The sequence below is a fragment of the Lagenorhynchus albirostris genome, chromosome 9 (genome assembly GCF_949774975.1).
Source record: "Lagenorhynchus albirostris chromosome 9, mLagAlb1.1, whole genome shotgun sequence".
NCBI classification, from domain to species: domain Eukaryota; kingdom Metazoa; phylum Chordata; class Mammalia; order Artiodactyla; family Delphinidae; genus Lagenorhynchus; species Lagenorhynchus albirostris.
Genome location: NC_083103.1, coordinates 60,120,762 through 60,139,710, shown reverse-complemented (window position 1 = coordinate 60,139,710; position 18,949 = coordinate 60,120,762). Strand labels below are relative to the sequence as shown.

The 18,949-nt window shown below is 38.5% G+C and overlaps 1 protein-coding gene across 4 annotated transcripts in view; it reads left to right on the top strand.

The window, feature by feature from the left end:
- CCDC90B (coiled-coil domain containing 90B) overlaps positions 1-13,660 on the top strand; it is a 53,866-nt gene extending 40,206 nt beyond the window's left edge. For 2 of the 4 annotated variants that reach the window (XM_060160144.1, XM_060160143.1), the window contains 5 exons: positions 511-552; positions 650-721; positions 814-867; positions 2,698-2,812; positions 12,426-13,660. In XM_060160144.1, coding sequence (XP_060016127.1) covers positions 511-552; positions 650-721; positions 814-867; positions 2,698-2,812; positions 12,426-12,481 — 339 coding nt within the window. In that variant the 3' untranslated portion in view covers positions 12,482-13,660. Of the gene's footprint in view, positions 1-510; positions 553-649; positions 722-813; positions 868-1,909; positions 2,007-2,697; positions 2,813-12,425 lie in introns of all 4 variants that reach the window. The other 2 variants (XR_009542493.1, XR_009542494.1) reach the window with 2 other exon arrangements.
- Positions 13,661-18,949: the final 5,289 nt, after the last annotated feature.

Below are 18,949 nucleotides of genomic sequence, written 5' to 3'. Positions count from 1 at the left end.
GTTACTTGTGGTCAACTGCAGTCTGAAAATATTAAGTGGAAAATTCCAGAAATAAACAGTTCATATGTTTATGTCACACTGATCTGAGTAGCATGATGAAATCTTTCACCGTCCCACTCCATTCCCCCCAGGACATGAATCATCTCTTTGTCCAGTGTATCCACACTGTATATGCTACCTACCCATTAGTATAAGAAAAAACATAGTACATATAGGGTTCAGTACTATTCGAGGTTTCATCCACTTGGGGTCTTGGAACATATCCCCAGTGGATCAGGGGGGACTACTGTATTGAAACATAAATACATTGTCTAATGTTATGTTCATAATTATTTTCTGAATACGATGAACTATTAGTTCTTTTTTTGTCTTTATTCTTTATCAGATAATGTATTAGAAATCCACAGAATGTCCAATTTTTGCTTATGCAAGGTTTCAGATTTTTTTTAATAAATCATAATATGGACTTTGATTTAACACCAATTGTGTGTGATCTTTCTTTATACCTAGAAAATGAAAATTGAATTAGAACAAGTTAAGCAACAACTGATAGTAAGTGAAACTTTTTTCCCCACTTCAGAATAGTTCATTAATTTCAGAACAAATATTCATTACAAGATCACTTTCTTAATTTTTTTTTTCTTTAAAGAATGAAACCAGTCGAATCAGAGCAGATAATAAACTGGATATCAACCTAGAAAGGAGCAGAGTAACAGATATGGTAATGTGCTTTTAAATGTACTTTTTTGCACTTACTCCTTTTTAATTCCTTTTAGTCTTTTTTTTAACCTCTTGATAAACCATATCGTTTAGTTTACAGATCAAGAAAAGAAACTTATGGAGGCAACCACAGAATTTACCAAAAATGTAAGCTGCCATGTAAAAGTTTCTCTTCTGTATAGCTCTCATGCCTTATGTAACTGCCTTTATATGTATCATTTTATAAGTTTGGACTTCAACAAGCTAGCCCTATAGATTCCATGATTTCCTCATAGCTGTTATAGTTAACCAGTACTTTGGGGGAAGCTGCTACCAGGTGGAGGGGAGTACCTGAGCTGTGACTTCTGAGTCAGAATCAAGCTTTCCAGGTAGCATACTTTTTTTTAACTAAATTATTTTTATATGGAAGAGAACTATTTTTTTAAAAAGACAAGGATTCACAATTAGTATTTAAGGAATGCCTAGGTTCAGTCAAATAAAAAATTTTTATGTTAGATACTGTTTTACTTAACTTTTTTGTCTATTAATTTATTTAATCCTCATATCAGCCTCTGTGTGAGGTAGGCACTCTATTCCCATTCTACCAATTTGGAAAGTGAGGCAGAAGGAAGTTAAGGTCACACAACTAAAAAGTGGTAGAGCCAGATGTCAACCTGGATTCTAAATTCCATACTCATAACTACTGTTTACCTCTCAGTAATCCTAAATTGTGATCATTAATTAATCTTTGTGGCTGAGTAAAACCTAGCTTTCTGACTCAGCCTAGTCCTTTTCTTAAAAGTTAAGAAGTCACTCGGTCTACAGTCTAACATAAGAGACATCACTGTTGATTATAATTCAGTAGACGCGAAGGTCCCATTTGCTGTTCTAAGCAGCCTATATTCCCTTCTCTAACTTCTTGGCCAGATAAAGGAGATAAACAAGGAAATCAACAAATTCTCTCCCAGCTAATTTCTGAGCTATAAATATCATCTCATTTCTCTTTCTACCCCTTAGTCCCTATGCATATAGCATTCAGTGTTACCCAACAAGCATTTCTGCCATCTCCTTTAAATACTGGTGCCAGTTCATATTATAAACCCAGTTGGTTTTTCCTTTTGCAAAATATATTTAAAGTTTTAACTATGATATCCTAAGGACTTTATACAAATAAGGTGATAGTTCTGTGACTAACATTTTTGCTTCTTAGTTTATCTTCATATATTTAGGTCTCAAATACAGGCATACCTCAGAGGTATTGCAGGTCCATTTCCAGACAACAGCAATAAAGCAAATACTGAAATAAAGTGAGTCACACAAATTTTTTGGTTTCCCAGTGCATATAAAAGTTATGTTTACAATATACTGTAGTTTATTAAGTGTGCAGTAGCACTATATCTAAATAAACAATATCTATACCTTAATTTAAAAATAACTGCTAAAAAGATGCTAACCATCTTCTGAGCTGTCAGTGCATGGTAATCTTTTGCAATAGTAACATCAGAGATCACTGGTCACAGATCACCATAATAAATATAGTAATAATGAAAAAGTTTGAAGTACTGCAAGAATCACCAAAATGTGACACAGAGACATGAAGTGAGCAAATGCTCATGGAAAAATGGCGCCGATACACTTGTTTGACTCAGGGTTGCCACAAAGCTTCAATTTGTTTAAAAACAGCATGCAGCATCTTCGAAGCACAATAAAATGAGGTATGCCTGTATCTTCCTGGGAGGTTTTTAGTAGAAGGTGCCCAGAATGTGATAATCCTAAGAAATAGTCTCCAAATATCAAAGTGGAAGGAATACTTTTGTCAATTTGTAATATTCATGTAGTGTTACTTTTTCTTTTAATATCACTGTGCTTTTTTACTGTTTCCCCACTTAAAACTTTTGTTACACAAAATTAGCCCATAAGTGAGGATTTCTAAAGTAAACATTTTTCTCCATGATACACAGGGACAAAATTTAATTGTCTTATTCTTAATTACTACAGGATACCAAAACCAGAGGTATTATTTCAGAGACCGGTAACAAAATTGACACTGAAATTGCTTCTTTAAAAACCCTAATGGAGTCTAACAAGCTTGAGACAATTCGTTACCTTGCAGGTAAGGCTGTGTTTGTCAGAGAAAGGAATTACTGTCATTTGATTTTCGGACTTATTAGCTCCTACCTCCCAAGGTAGCCATGGGGTACAGAAGAAAAAAGGAGGAGCTGTAACAGATCTCCTTTATTGTTTGGTTCCCTGGAGTACTTGGAAAATGTAAGTTTAACAGGCAGTAAATTTAGGATATAAGTTTAACAGGCAACTCTGCATCCTCCTAATGGGAAAAAGCATATGGATGTCAAAGATAAACATAAACACAAGTACAAAACGATGCAAAGATACACTGGGTATTCCACAATGAAAAAAACGAAAATTTTTAGATAAAGATCACCAAAATAGATACAGACCATTAAAAACCACAGCAAGCAAAGGGGCAAAAACTACCTCCTATCTTGAATCCAACTGACAGAGCAGGGATACTACCCAAAATTAGATTATTTGTCACATACTGAGTTCCTCAAGTACCATGTGACCTGACCAATTTACAGAGCCCCAAGGAGTTAGAAAGAATGCCCTAGTCAAGTAGTACATTTTTCTTTGTATAAAAAAGTAATACATTTTCATCCTAAATTGTTCATATAATTCAAAAGCAATATAGTAAAAGTGAAAGCCTTCTCCCTCCCCATGTGTATTTACTATTAGTAGTATATATCTTTCTAGGCTTTTCTTTCTATATGTGAACATTGCAGATTTTTTAAACAGTAATTAGATGATACTGTACAGAGTACAACTTGTAAAAATTTAACCAAATGTTTTGATTATCTTTCCACATGAATACATATATAGACTTTTTTTTTTAACTAGAAAACATACTATTCCATTGTATGAAAATACCATAATTTATTTATCCAAACCTCTATTAACAGACATTCTGCTCCCAACTGTTTTTATTAAAAACAATATTGCGGGCTTCCCTGGTGGTGCCAGTGGTTAAGAATCCACCTGCCAACACAGGGGACACAGGTTCAAGCCCTGGTCCGGGAAGATCCCACATGCCATGGAGCAATGAAGCCCATGTGCCTAGAGCCTGTGCTCCGCAACAAGAGAAGCCCCTGCTCGCCACAACTAGAGAAAGCCCACGTGCAGCAACGAAGACCCAATGCAGCCAAAAATAAATAAAATAAATTTATTTTAAAAAATATTGGACCAAATAGCCCTATATATGTGTGAGTAAATACACACACACCCCTGTATGCCATCATGCTAGTATTTTTATATAATAAATTGCTTATGCACATCTAAAAATTGGGGTCAAAAAGATAGGCACATTTAAAATTTTTATGTTATTGAATTGTCCAAAATAAAATTGCTGCTTTATACCATCAGTGATTTTCTGGGTAGGCACTAATTATGTTGAAGCGGCAGCAGGAGTAGAGATGGAGCCCCTAGCCCTCAGCTGATGCACACCCCGACTCCCCCTTCCTCTCTTCAACTTGAATGACTTAGCATCTAAGATCCATTTGAAGAAAGGGTTCTAAGGCTAAAACAAGATTTGAAAACCCCTATTCTAGCAAAGTCTCTGGAACCAGAGATCATCTGTCCAATAGGAATGCTAACAGGAAATGCCAAATCAGCAGTTTGCAGTGTTCATTCCCACTTTCAAAATAGACCTCAAAGCACCCCAGGTTAGGAAGAGCTTTGTATTCCACTCAGCTTCTTCTAATGTATTTACCTAAAGAGTTATCTTCCTTTCCTTTTTTCACTGTGGATTTACAACTAACAGTTCTGAAGGCACCACCCTTTATTTTTAAGAGCAACAGCAACTACCTTGGAGACAGGTACACATAGTGTTGAGTCCTGCTTCCACCACTTGCTAGCAGTAAAACTTTGGGCTTGTTGCCTCGTCTGTATGATGGGAATACTATCACCAACCTCATAGGGTTTTAATTATGGATAAATACGGTGATACATGAAATTCTTTAGCACACTATCTGGAAAATGGTAAGTAGTAGCATGGTAAGTAGTAGGATCACATGAGAGAATGTATAATTGACCAGTGGCAACAAGACAAGAAACTGTTTAAGTGTTATTCTTTCTCCTCAACTGTCCAGCTTCCCCCTGTGTCTCAGAGAGACCTAATCCCATTTCTTAAAGGAAATGATCTTGTCATTAATCAAGTTTCAGTAAGTAGTGTGACCAAATGGGATAATGTATAATTAGATTTACACATTAAAAAAACAGGATAGCCTTAACTATGAAAGGCTGTTTCTCATGTCTTTTTTTTTTTGTTTTTTTTAGTTGTTTGGCTGCGTGCAGGCTTTCTCTAGTTGCGGCACGCGGGGGCTACTCTTCATTGCAGTGCACGGGCTTCTCATTGCAGTAGCTTGTCTTGTTGCGGAGCACGGGCTCTAGGTGCATGGGCTCAGTAGTTGTGGCACTAGGGAAGTCCCTCTTGTGTCTTTAATCATAGAAGTTTGCTCTTCATCTCAGAGTCTCTATTTTAAAATCATGGGTGTTTAAACAGACTAGAATCTAGGGAGTCCCTAAAAGCCTCACCCAAATTCACCTTCTTAAGGAGAACAGAAAGGTTTTCTATCCAGTATGATGTAACATAGAGAACAGGTGGTATATTAATTGTTTAAAAAGCCTGATGCAGGCCTTCCCTGGCGGCACAGTGGTTAAGATCCGCCTGCCAGTGCAGTAGACACGGGTTCTAGCCCTGGTCCAGGAAGATCCCACATGCCGCGGAGCAGCTAAGCCGGGGCGCCACAACTACTGAGCCTGCACTCTAGAGCCCGCGAGCCACAACTACTGAGCCCATGTGCCACAACTACTGAAGCCTGTGCTCCTAGAGCCCATGTTCTGCAATGAGAAGCCACCACAATGAGAAGCCCACGCACCGCAACAGAGTATCCCCCCCGCTTGCCACAACTAGAGAAAGCCCACAGGCAGCAATGAAGACCCAACAGAGCCAAACACAAACATATTAATAAATAAATAAATTTTAAAAAAAATAAAAAGGCTGATGCTTTCTCTGCCTTTTCTTCTACCTCATTGAGTTTTTTTTTAAAGGGCTTCCATTAAAATTTCATTTTTTATTTATAAATTTTTAATAATTATGAAATCACTTTTTCTTTTTGCCATTTTTTTTTAATAATTGCCTCACCATACTGTGTTAGTTTCTGTTGCACAACAAAGCGAATCAGCCATATGCATACACATGTACCCATATCCCCTCCCTCTTGAGCCTCCCTTCCATCCTCCCTTTCCCACCCCTCTAGGTCATCGCAAAGCACCAAGCCGATCTCCCCGTGCTATGCTGCTGCTTGCCACCAGCCAACTATTTTACATTCAGTAGTGTATATATGTCGATGCTCCTCTCACTTTCTCCCAGCTTTGCCCTCCCACCCCATGTCCTCAAGTCCATTCTCTATGCCTACCTCTTTATTCCTGCGCTGCAACTAGGTTCATCAGTACCATTTTTTTTTTTTTTAGATTCCATATATATGCGTTAGTATAACGGTATTTTTCTCTTTCTGACTTACTCTGTATGACAGACTCTGGGTCCATCCACCTCACTACAAATAACTCAGTTTCATTTCTTTTTATGGCTGAATAATATTCCATTGTATATATGTCCCACGTCATCTTTATCCTTTCATCTGTTGATGGACATTTAGGTTGGTTCCATGTCCTGGCTATTGTAAATAGTGCTGCAGTGAACATTGTGGTGCATGTCTCTTTTTGAATTATTGTCTTCTCAGGGTATATGCCCAGTAGTGGGATTGCTGGGTCGTACAGTAGTTCTATTTTTAGTTTTTTAAGGAACCTCCATACTGTTTTCCATAGTGGTTGTATCAATTTACATTCCCACCAACAGTGTAGGAGGATTCCCTTTTCACCACACCCTTTCCAGCATTTATTGTTTCTAACTTTTTTGATACTGGCCATTCTGACTGGCATGAGGTGATATACCTCACTGTAGTTTTGATTTTCATTTCTCTAATAATTAGTGATGTTGAGCATCTTTTCATGTGCTTCTTGGCCATCTGTATGTCTTCCTTGGTGAAATGTCTTTAGGTCTTCCGCCCATTTTTTAACTGGATTGTTTGTTTTTTTGATATTGAGCTCCATGAACTGTTGGTATAGTTTGGAGACTATTCCTTGGTCTGTTGTTTAATTTGCAAATGTTTTCTCCCATTCTGAGGGTTGTCTTTTTGTCTTGTTTATGGTTTCCTTTGCTGTGTAAAAGCTTTTAAGTTTAATTAAGTCCCATGTGTTTGTTTTTATTTCTGTTACTCTAGGAGGTGGTTCAAAAAGATCTTGCTGTGGTTTATGTCAAAGAGTGTTTTTCCTATGTTTTCCTCTAAAAGTTTTATAGTGTCTGGTCTTACATTTAAGTCTTAATCCATTTGGAGTTTATTTTTATGTACGGTGTTACGTAATGTTCTAATTTCATTCTTTTACATGAGGCTGTCCAGTTTTCCCAGCACCACTTATTGAAGAGGCTGTCTTTTCTCCATTGTATGTTCTTGCCTCCTTTGTCATAAATTAGGTGCCCATATGTGCGTGGGTTTATCTCTGGGCATTCTAACCTGTACCCTTGATCTATATTTCTGTTTTTGTGCCAGTACCATACTGTCTTGATTACTGTAGCTTTGTGGTATAGTTTGAAGTCAGGGAGCCAGATTCCTCCAACTCCGTTTTTCTTTCTCATGATAGCTTTGGCTATTCGGGGTCTTTTGTGTTTCCATACGAATTGTAAGATTTTTTTGTTCTAATTTTGTGAAGAATGCCATTGGTAGTTTGATAGGGATTGCACTGAATCTGTAGATTGCTTTGGGTAGTATAGTCATTTTCACAATATTGATTCTTCCAGTCAGAGAACATGGTATATTTCTCCATCTGTTTATGTCATCTTTGATTTCTTTCATCAGTGTTTTATAGTTTTCTGAGTACAAGTCTTTCACCTCCTTAGGCAGATTTATGCCTAGGTATTTTATTCTTTTTGTTGCAATGGTAAATGGGAGTGTTTCCTTAATTTCTCTTTCTTATTTTTCTTTGTTGGTGTATAGGAATGCCAGAGATTTCTGTACATTTTGTATCCTGCAACCTTACCAAATTCATTGATTAGTTCTAGTAGTTTTCTGGTGGCATCTTTAGGATTTTCTATGTATAGTATCATGTCATTGGCAAATAGTGACAGTTTTACTTCTTCTTTTCCAATTTGTATTCCTTTTATTTCTTTTTCTTCTCTGATTGCTGTGGCTAGAACTTCCAAAACTGTTGAATAAGAGTGGCGAGAGTGGACATCCTTGTCTTGTTCCTGATCTTAGAGGAAATGCTTTCAGTTTTTCAGCATTGAATATGATGCTTGCTGTGGGTTTGTCATAATATGGCCTTTATTATGTTGAGGTAGGTTCCCTCTATGCCCACTTTCTGGAGAGTTTTTATCATAAATGGGTGCTGAATTTTGTCAAAAGCATTTTCTGCATCTATTGAGATGATCATATGGTTTTTATTCCTTAATTTGTTAACGTGGTATATCACACTGATTGATTTGCGTATATTGAAAAATTCTTCCATCCCTGGGATAAATCTCACTTGATCATGGTGTATGATCCTTTTAATGTGCTGTTGGATTCCTGTTTGTTAGTATTTTGTTCAGGATTTTTGCATGTATGTTCATCAGTGATATTGGTCTGCAGTTTTCTTTTTTTGTGATATCTTTTTCTGGTTTTGGAATCAGGGTGATGGTGGCTTCGTAGAATGAATTTGGGAGTGTTTCTCCCTCTGCAGTTTTTTGGAAGAGTTTGAGAAGGATTGGTGTTAGCTCTTTTCTAAACGTTTGATAGAATTCGCCTGTGAAGCTATCTGGTCCTGGACTTCTGTTTCTTGGAAGATTTTTAATTATGCTTTCAGTTTCATTACTTGTGATACGTCTGTTTATATTTTCTAATTCTTCCTGTTTCGGTCTTGTAAAATTGTACCTTTCCAAGAATTTGTCCATTTCTTCATGGTTGTCCATTTTATTGGCATATAGTTGTTTGTAGTAGTCTCTTATAATCCTTTGTATTTCTGCAGTGTCCGTTGTGATTTCTCCTTTTTCATTTCTAATTTTATTGATTTGCACCCTCTCCCTTTTTATCTTGATGAGTCTGGCTAAGGGTTTATCAATTTTGTTTATCTTCTCAAAGAACCAGCTTTTAGTTTTATTGATCTTTGCTATTGTTTTTTGTTTCTATTTCATTTATTTCTGCTTTGATCTTTATGATTTCTTTCCTTCTACTGAATTTGGATTTTCTTTGGTCATCGTTCTCTAGTTGTTTTAAGCGTAGGGTTAGATTGTTTATTTGAGATTTTTCTTTTTTCTTGAGGTGAGATTGAATTGCTGTAAACTTCCCTTTTAGAACTGCTTTTGCTGCGTCCCATAGGTTTTAGGTCGTCGTGTTTTTGTTGTCATTTGTTTCTATGTATTTTTTAATTTCTTCTTTGATTTCTTCAGTGATCTCTTGGTTTTTTTGTAGTGCACTGTTTAGCCTCCATGTATTTGTGTTTTTCACAGTTTTTTTCCTCTTAATTGATTTCCAGTCTCACGGCATTTTGGTCAGAAAAGATGCTTGATATGATTTCAATTTTCTTAAATTTTCCGAGACTTGATTTGCAACCCAAGATGTGATCTATCCTGGAGAATGTTCCATGTGCACCTGAGGAGAAAGTGTATTCTGCCACTTTTGGGTGGAATGTTCTGTAAATATCAGTTAGATCTATCTAGTTTATTGTGTCATTTAAAGCTTGTGTTTCTTATTTATTTTCTGTTTGGATGATCTGTCCTTTGGTGTAAGTGGGGTGTTAAAGTCCCCTACTATTATTGTTACTGTCGATTTCTCCTTTCATGGTTGTTAGCATTTGCCTTATGTATTGAGGCACTCCTATGTTGGGTGCATAAACATTTATAATTATTATATCTTCTTGGACTGATCCTTTGATCATTATGTAGTGTCCCTCCTTTTCTCTCGTAACAATCTTTATTTTAAAGTCTCTTTTATCTGATATAAGTATTGGTACTCCAGCTTTCTTTTGATTTCCTTTTGCATGGAATATCTTTTTCCATCCCTTCACTTTCAGTCTGTATATGTTTCTAGGTCTGAAGTGGGTCTCCTGTAGAGAGCATATATATAGGTCCTGTTTTTGTATCCATTCAGCCAGTCTGTGTCTTTTGGTTGGAGCATTTAATCCGTTTACATTCAAGGTTATTATTGATATGTATGTTCCTATTACCATTTTCTTAATTGTTTTGGGTTTGTTTTTGTGGGTCTTTTTCTTGTCTTGTGTTTCCCACTTAGAGAAGTTTCTTTAGCATTTGGTGTTAATGAATTCTCTTAGCTTTCGTTTGTCTGAAAAGCTTTTGACTTCTCCATCGAATCTGAATGAGATCCTTGCTGGGTACAGTAATCTTGGTTGTAGGTTTTTCTCTTTCATCACTTTTAAGTATATCCTGCCACTGCCTTCTGGCCTGCTAGTTTGCACTGAAAAATCAGCTGATAACCTTATGGGGATTCCTTTGTATGTTATTTTTTGTTTTTCCCCTGCTGCTTTTAATATTTTTCCTTTGAATTTAGTTTTTGTTAGTTTGATTAATATGTGTCTTAGTGTGTTTTTCCTAGGGTTTATCCTGTATGGGACTCCCTGTGCTTCCTGGACTTGGGTGACTATTTCCTTTCCCACATTAGGGAAGTTTTCCACTATAATCTCTTCACATTATTTTCTCAGACCCTTTCTTTTTCTCTTCTGGGACCCCTGTAATTCAAACGTTGGTGCGTTTAGTGTTGTCCCAGAGATCTCTGAGACTGTCTTCAATTCTTTTCATTCTTTTTTCTTCATTCTGCTCCTCAGCAGTTATTTCCACCATTCTGTCTTCCAGCTCACTTATTTGTTCTTCTGCCTCTGTTATTGTTATTGATTCCTTCTGGTGTATTTTTCATTTCAGTTATTGTGTTGTTCATCTCTGTTTGTTTGTTCTTTAGTTCTTCTAGATCTTTGTTAAACATTTCTTGTATTTTCTCAATCCGTGCTTCCATTCTGAGATTCTGGATCATCTTTAATATCATTACTCTGAATTCTTTTTCAGGTTGATTGCCTATTTCCTCTTCGTTTATTTGGTCCTGTAGGTTTTTACCTTGCTCCTTCATCTGTGACATATTTTTTTTGCCATCTCTTTTTTTTTTTTCTCTTATGAGTGGGATTGTGTTCCTGTTTTACTGGTTGTTTGGCTTGAGGCTTCCATCACGAGTTTGTAGGCTATTGGGTAGAGCTGGGTCTTGGTGCTGAGATGAGGAACTCTGTGAGACCTCACTCTGATGAATATTCCCTGAGGTCTGAGGTTCTCTGTTAGTCCAGTGGTTTGGACTTGGAGCTCCCCCCACAGGAGCTTCCTCCTAACCCTGGGCTCACAAATCAAAATCCTGCAAGCTGCATGGGGTGGCAAAAAAAAAATAACAAAGTAAAAAATAAAATTAGACTAGGAAACTAACAGATATGTTAGAAATAATGTAAAAATAAAAATATAGATGAATCGACAACCGGAAGGGACATCAGTACCACAATAGTAAAAACGAGGAGGAGGAGGAAAAAGAAAAAAGATCGGGGGGAGGGCGTTGGCTGTGGAGAGCAGGACCTTAGCAAGGGTGAGGTTTGGGCGATGGGCAGGGCCAATGCTCAGGACCCACAGGGCTGGAAAAGGCCCCGGGGGCTCCAGGGGGTAGGGCTTAGGCTCAAGCAACAGAAGGGACCCAGGTGTGCCCCCCACCCCTCGTTTCAGAGGGCAGGGGACCTCACCTTGGAGCCCAGCAGGCTTCCTGGGCTCGAGTGGGCAGGGCAAACGCCCTCCTCTCCTGCTCCTCCAGTCTGGGGTCTGGGAGTGCCCCTCCTGCCTGCCACTCCTGATCTCCCCAGCCTCCTTCCTATGCCCCCAGTACCAATGCAGCTGGGTGGGAGGGTGGCGAAGAGGGAGCCTTGGAGGGCAGGGGACTGGCCTGGGAGCTCAGCAGGCACGAAATCATTTTTAAATGTACTGAAAAGGCAATTAAAATTTTCTTTTGGATGATACGGATGTCTGTTTTACTGGCTTAACTACGTAATTTTTCAGTACATGTAAGAAAGGTGGTTTTTCACTTATAAATTATTTCTAAAATTAGAGTTTGTAATTATTTAAAGTAGTCATTGTTAATAGTGCTAATGTTAATAATGACTTTAAACACTTTATAGATTCTAACTGACATAATGTACACTTTTAAATTACTGTCATCCTTATTCTGGTTTAAAATACAGGAAGCTTTTAAGAAGAATTGATATTAATCCAGCCCTAATGGATACCCTTTATCCTTAGCTTAATTTTCTAGGGAATTAAAAACCTAAAGTAGAAAATTGGTTGGATTGGGAATTCCTTGGTGGTCCAGTGGTTAAGACTCCATGCTTCCAATGCAGGAGGCGTGGGTTTGATCCCTCGCTGGGAAACTAAGATCCCACATGCCGCTCAATGCAGGCAAAGAAAAGAAAACTGGTTGGATATCCTGATTTTGCTTTCAATTTAAATTGAAGATGACATTATTCTCTTTGTCTCTGCAAGATAATCACAAATGCATTACCTATAACATGTTTTCTTCTTTTCACAGCCTCAGTGTTTACTTGCCTGGCAATAGCGTTGGGATTTTATAGACTCTGGAAATAACAGTGAAACTACTATATTATGCTCCTACTCCTGCTGCTGTTGACTTCTTAGAACAAACACTGTGCCAGGATGAATTTACTCTGAACATTGAAAGTTGCAGTAGAAACTTAATACAAGATTATTTAAAGTACATATGGACTAAAGGAAATGTTTTAGAATGGGAAGGTGTATTTTGTCTTTGTTTTTTATATATGTCTTTATTTCATTATGTTGAAAAGATGCCATTCAAAACCTGATTGATTTGAGATAGACAGGCATTTTGTCTTTATCCTTTTGATAGCTCATAGAAACTGAACCAGAGTTTTCTTGTTTGCTTGAACAACTGTAAATCATACAGGATTTCTTTGGTATGTGTTGCAAACTTGTTTAGTTATAAATAGGGAATCTAAAGTATAGAGCAATCAAAAGACTGACCTTGTATGGTCCAGCGAGTGAGAATCAGAGGCTCTCCAACTAAGTTTTTTTCGAAGAGCTAACAGTTGGCTTGTTTTCAAAACAAAACTTTCTGTATTTTGATTCAAAATATCTCAGAATCCTCTTGCCTAAGAAAATTCTTGGCACACTGTAGATAAATTTGTGTTGGATTAATAAATAAAGACCATATAGGTTCCATTGTAATAAACTCTACAGTACATTTGCTCACTCAGTAAATAAGAATGCCTGCTATGGGCCAGACAACATGCTGGTACCCATGTGCACAGAGCTGAACATGGCTTCCTTATCATGGAACTGACAATCTTAGTTGGAGAAGACAGACAGTAAACAGGTAAATTATTCATTTGTTACAATTTAAAATATGCTAAAATACTGAGAGGGAGTATTTCTTTCCTCCATGTGAAGGAAGCTCCAATAGCATAATATTGTAATCACTCTTCCTTCAACCACCCTGCCCTAGGTGATTAAGTAAGGTGAAAGGAGAAACAAGGCCCAAGTAGCCCAGCCACTTCTCCCCATTCCTGTTTGGGACCAGCCTGTCTACAGAGAACATTCATTCTGTTCTGCTCCTGTAGGATCAAGTTCACCTCTACAGGGTGAGGCCTGCTCTAGTACAGTGATACTTGGGACAAGGTAAGTCCGATTCGGGGGTCAGTGATAAGTTTACTGGACTGAAGATATTAACCACATTCTCCAATATCCGTTTTATCAGTAAATAAAGGTATTATTTAGGTCCTTATATCAGTTCATTTTTTTGAGTTTATTTTTGTATATGGGGTTAGAGAATGTTCTCATTTCATTCTTTTACATGAGGCTGTCCAGTTTTCCCAACACCACTTATTGAAGAGATTGTCTTTTCTCCATGGTATATTCTTGCCTCCTTTGCTGAAGATTAATTGGCCATAGGTGTGTGAGTTTCTCAGCTCTCTATTCTGTCCCACTGATCCAGATATCTGTTTTTGTGCTAATACAACACTGTATTGATTACTGTAGCTTTGTAGTATTGTCTGAAGTCTGGGAAGGTTATGCCTCTAGCTTTGTTCTTTTTCCTCAGAATTGCTTTGGCAATTCTGGGTCTTTTGTGGTTCCGTATAAATTTTAGGATTATTTGTTCTAGTTCTGTGAAAAATGTCATGGGTTGTGGTCAGAAAAGATTCTTGAAATAATGTCTATCCTCTGAAATTTGTTGAGGCTTGTTTTGTGTCCTAGTATGTGGTCTATACTAGAGAATGTCCCATGTGCACTTGAAAAGAATGTGTATACTGGTTTTTTGGGGTGTTATGTCCTGAAGATATCAATTAAGTCTAACTGTTCTATTGTGCTATTTAGGATCTCTGTTGCCTTATTGATTTTCTGTCTGGAAGATCTGTGTCCATTAATGACAGTGCAGTGTTAAAGTGTTAAGTGTTATTGTATTCCTGTCAATTTCTCCCTTTATGTTTGGTAGCATTTGTTTTATATATTTAGGTACTCCTATATTGAGTGCATATATGTTAATGAGTGTACTACCCTCTTCTTGTATTGATCCTTTTATCATTATACAGGGTCCTTCTTTATCTTTCTTTAAGGCCTTTGTTTTTTAAAGTCTATTTTGTCTTATATGAGTATTGCTACCCCCACTTTCTTGTCATTTCCATTTGCATGAAATATCTTTTTCCATCCCCTCATTTTCAATCTATGTGTGTGTCCTTCACCCTAAAGTGGATCTCCTGTAGGCAGTATATTGTAGGTTCTTGTTTTATTATCCAGTCTGCCATTCTGTGTCTTTTGATCAGAGCATTTAGTGCATTGACATTTAAAGTAATTATTGATAAATATATATTTATTGCCATTTTAAACCTTGTTTTCCAGTTGATTTTGTATTTCTTCTTTTTTCCTTTCTTCTTTTTGTGTTTCCTTTTTTGATTTGATAGTTTTCTTTTGTATTATGCCTGAGTTCCTTTCTTTTGGGTTTTTGGGAATCTATTGTATGTTTTTTTGATTTGTGGTTACTCTGGTTTTCAACTATGTTAACTGTCACTATATCTACTTGCTTTAGACTGGTAGTCATATGAGCTCAAACACATTCTAAAAGATCTACATTTCTTACTCCCCTTACCTACATTTTGTGATTTTCATGTCCTATTTTACATCTTCATGTTTATCCTTTTCTGTTCAATCATTTTCACAGAATTTGGATTGTTTTTTAACTGTGTACTGTCTTATTTAAATGATCTTCAATCCTTTTATATATTTACCTTTTCTATTGTGATTTTTCCCTTTCCTATAGATTGTTGCTTCTTTTCAATTTAGAGAAGAGCTTTCAATATTTCTTTTAAGATAGGTTTAATATTGCTGTTTACTCTTAGTTATTGCTTGTGTGAGAAATTCTTTTTGTCTCCTTCTATTCTAAATGATAATCTTGCTGGGTAGAATATCCTAGGTTGCAGGTTTTTCCCCTCCAGGACTTTGAATATGTCTTGCCATTTCCTTCTGGCCAGCAAAGTTTCTGTAGAGAAATCAGCTGATAACCTTATGGGGTTCCTTTATAACTGTTTTTCTCTTGCTGCCTTTAGAATCCTCTCTTTTACTATTTTAATTATGATATATCTTGGAGTAGATCTGTGTGAGTTCATCTTGTTTGGGACCCTCTGTGCTTCCTGGACCTGGATATCTAATACCTTCTTTAGGTTTGGGAACTTTTCAGCCATAATTTATTTGAATACATTTTCAATCCCCTTTTCTCTTTCTTCTTCTGGGAACCCTATTAGACGTAGTAGATTAGTGTGCTTTATATTATCCCATAGATAGCATACGTTCTGTCTGCTGTTTTGACTGGGTGATCTCCATTATTCTATCTTCCAGATCACTTTTTTGTTCTTCTGCATTATTTACTTTGCTGTTTATTGCCTTTAGCTTCGGTTTTCATCTCGGCAATTGAGTTGTCTAATTTTGATTGGCTCCTCTTTACAGTTTCTAGTTCCTTGTTACAGTGATCTACATTTCTATCAATAGCATTTCTTAATTCTTTCAGCATTTTTATTACCTCCTTTTTGAACTCAGGGTCTGGTAGACTGTAGAGGTTTGTTTCACTGTTTGTCCTTTCAGGGGATTTCTCTTGTTCTTTTAATTGGGAGTAATTCCTTTGCTTCTTTTTTCTTATATTTTCTCTATGAATTTAGGAGAAGCAGTTATCTACTGTGGTCTGGAAGGGCTATTTTTATGTGGGAGCATCCCAGTGTAGCCTGCCTGAGTCCAATATCTTTGGTGCAAGAGCTGTTTTTGGTATCGATGCTTGCCACGTCTTTCCTGTGTGTGCGCCAGCAATTATCCCCTTGATAGGGAAGTGTGATTAGTGTCATGGTGACCAGAGCCCATAATGGATGTTGAGCAAGTCCTCCTCTTTGCTCTCTGGGTGTCACAGCCCTGTCAGGGGCAGGGTCTGCTCCCCAGTTGTTGTAGTGTAGATCCCCAGATCTGGTTCTCAGCTGTGGTGTGAAGTAGGCAGGACTGGAGCGCTCCCTCTGGGAGAGGAGCCACTGCATGTTCCTCCCCAGGAGCTGCCTGCCAGGACGTGGGATTCTGTGATGCCGCCTGCCACCTGGTGTGTGCACCCACAAAGATCAGTGTTGCTGGCACTGCCCTTTGGGCCCACCTCCTGGTAATAAGTTCAGAGCATACGCGCTCACCAAGCCACCAGTGCATAAACCCACTGGAGCTGCATCCCCTGAACCCGCAGTCAGCCCAGGGTGCCCTCAGGCACGCATGTGTGGTTCCAGTGAAAAGTCCGCCAGAGCAGGAACCTGCCAGAGCTGCATCCCAGCAACCACAGTGGGATGGCCAGCTATCAGTTCAGCTTTCAGCCCCACCTCCACATGCACACGCCCCCAGTTATGGTCTGGACCATGCTCCAGACCCTTTGGTCTGTCTCCATGCAACCAACCAGAGTCCTCTCCTTGGGTCTGTCTGCTGAAGCCTGAGTTTCAGCACCCAGTCGCTCTGCACACCAGCAGGCGTACATCTTGGGCTGGGAAGCGTGGTGATGTGGTCAGGACCTTCTGTGTTGGTCTCTCCATACCCTGCAGTGCCTCAGGCCAACTCCCATACCCTCCTCTTCAGCCTCTGAAGTTCCCTATCTGTCCTGGCATACCTCCCAGCTGGTGAAGGAGGTTCCCACGGTGAGGTTAGCATTCTTCCTTCACAGCTCCCTCCCAGGGGTGCAGGTCCCATTCCAATTCCTCCTCTTCTCCCTTTTCCCTTCATCCTACCCAGTTACATGGGGATCTTTCTTGAAGCTTTGGTTGTATGAGATCTGAAAGCATTCAGTGGTGTTCTGTGAGAACTATTCCACACGTGGCTGGATTTTTTGATGTATTTGTGGGAGGAGGTGAGCTCCACATCCCTCTACTTATAAAGGGGAAAAAAATGAGGCAGTGGAAAGCACTGTGGTCATCACCAACACTAAAATTAGTGATTGTCATTTTGTAGAATAGCTACATTGACTATATATATAACAGTGAATATACTAAATGATATATATCAACTCACCTGTTTTTCATCACAGTTCTCTTAGGTAGGTGGTATTATCCTCATTTTACAGCTAAAGAAACCAGGTAAGTGAAGTTAAGGTCACACAGTTGTAACTTCACACAGGTGAAGTTGCCAAGATCACATGGCAGATAAGTCACAAGACTTTAACTCAAGATTTTATGTTCTTACTCGATAGTAAGAGTAATCTCCAAGTTGAGTTCTCTGAGAACTCACTGTAGTTGTGATTTGCATTTTGCTAATACTTAGCAATACTGTCCAGGCTCTTCTTTCCATGTGTCCTGGCTCCTTTTTGTCTTACGCTCCATCACCCCTGGTAGTGCTCTCATTTGCAAAGTTCAGTGACTCGCTACCACCCCACATTCCAGAAGAAGAAAGGGGAAGGTGTGGGAAAGCCGTTTCCCTTTAGGGACATGACCCCTAGGGTTTTACACACCATTTTCGCTCACACTCTATTGGCCACACTTGGTATCTTAGCTGCAAAGACGACTGGGAAGTCAGTCCTTATCCTGAGCAGCCACAAGCCCAGGTAAACCCTAATAAATACTATAGAAAAAGGGGAGAAAGAGGTATTGGGAGACATCCAGGGAACCTCTGCCACAAGGGTGCATGCTTCTATTACAACACTCTTCTGGTATTTCCTACCTCACTTGTACAGAGACTAGAGATGTGGCCTTGAGAAAACAGGAGGAAGTGTAACAAACTATTTCCAGGGTTGGGATTACTTTAGAGTCATCAGGCTAGAAGGAAAAGGTAAGGCTGTGTGTAGTCCCAGAAAGTGAGAGAAATGTTGGCTTTGGGAATTCCAGAATGCAGACTCTGAAACTCCCCTCCTAAGGTTAGAATCCCAGCTTCACATTGCTGTGTGACTGGGTGACTTTCTTAATCTCCATGTATGAAATGCTGTACCTCTTTTCATACAGCTGTGGTGAGAATTAAGCAGTAATACATGTAAAGGACTTGGTACAGATCACACACATAGTAAGTGCCCAATAAATGTTGACAAATGTTTTTACTACAGATTGAAAGCCTACTGGAAACCACAGAGAAACTAACAATAATGACTATAAAGGTTATGAAAAGGATAGGTAAACCATTTTTGAACACTTCCTTACAGGCCTTTGACCAGCCTAAACTGGTCTTAGCAATCAAATGCACTTGTGTCAGGGCAAACTGGTCCTGATGATACTGGGCCGAAATGGCCTGTCCATGTAAGGTACTTGCCAGGGCCTAGAGATGGGCAGTCTGGGGTATGGTAGGAAGGCTGATGCCAGTGAAGCAAGCTCAAAGCCAGCAATCAGATCTTCAGAGGGAGGCAGAAACTACACAAGTGCCCCAAGAGAGTCACACGTCTTTGCTAGCTCAAGGAAGAAAAGGGTGGAGTAGGAAAAGTGAGGGAATTGAAGTCAGAACTGAAATGAAATGCCATGGTGGTTCTTTGGTCAGCAAAGTCAAGGGAAAAGAGAAAAAAGAGAAGAAAGAATAATAAAGCCACATATTTTTCAT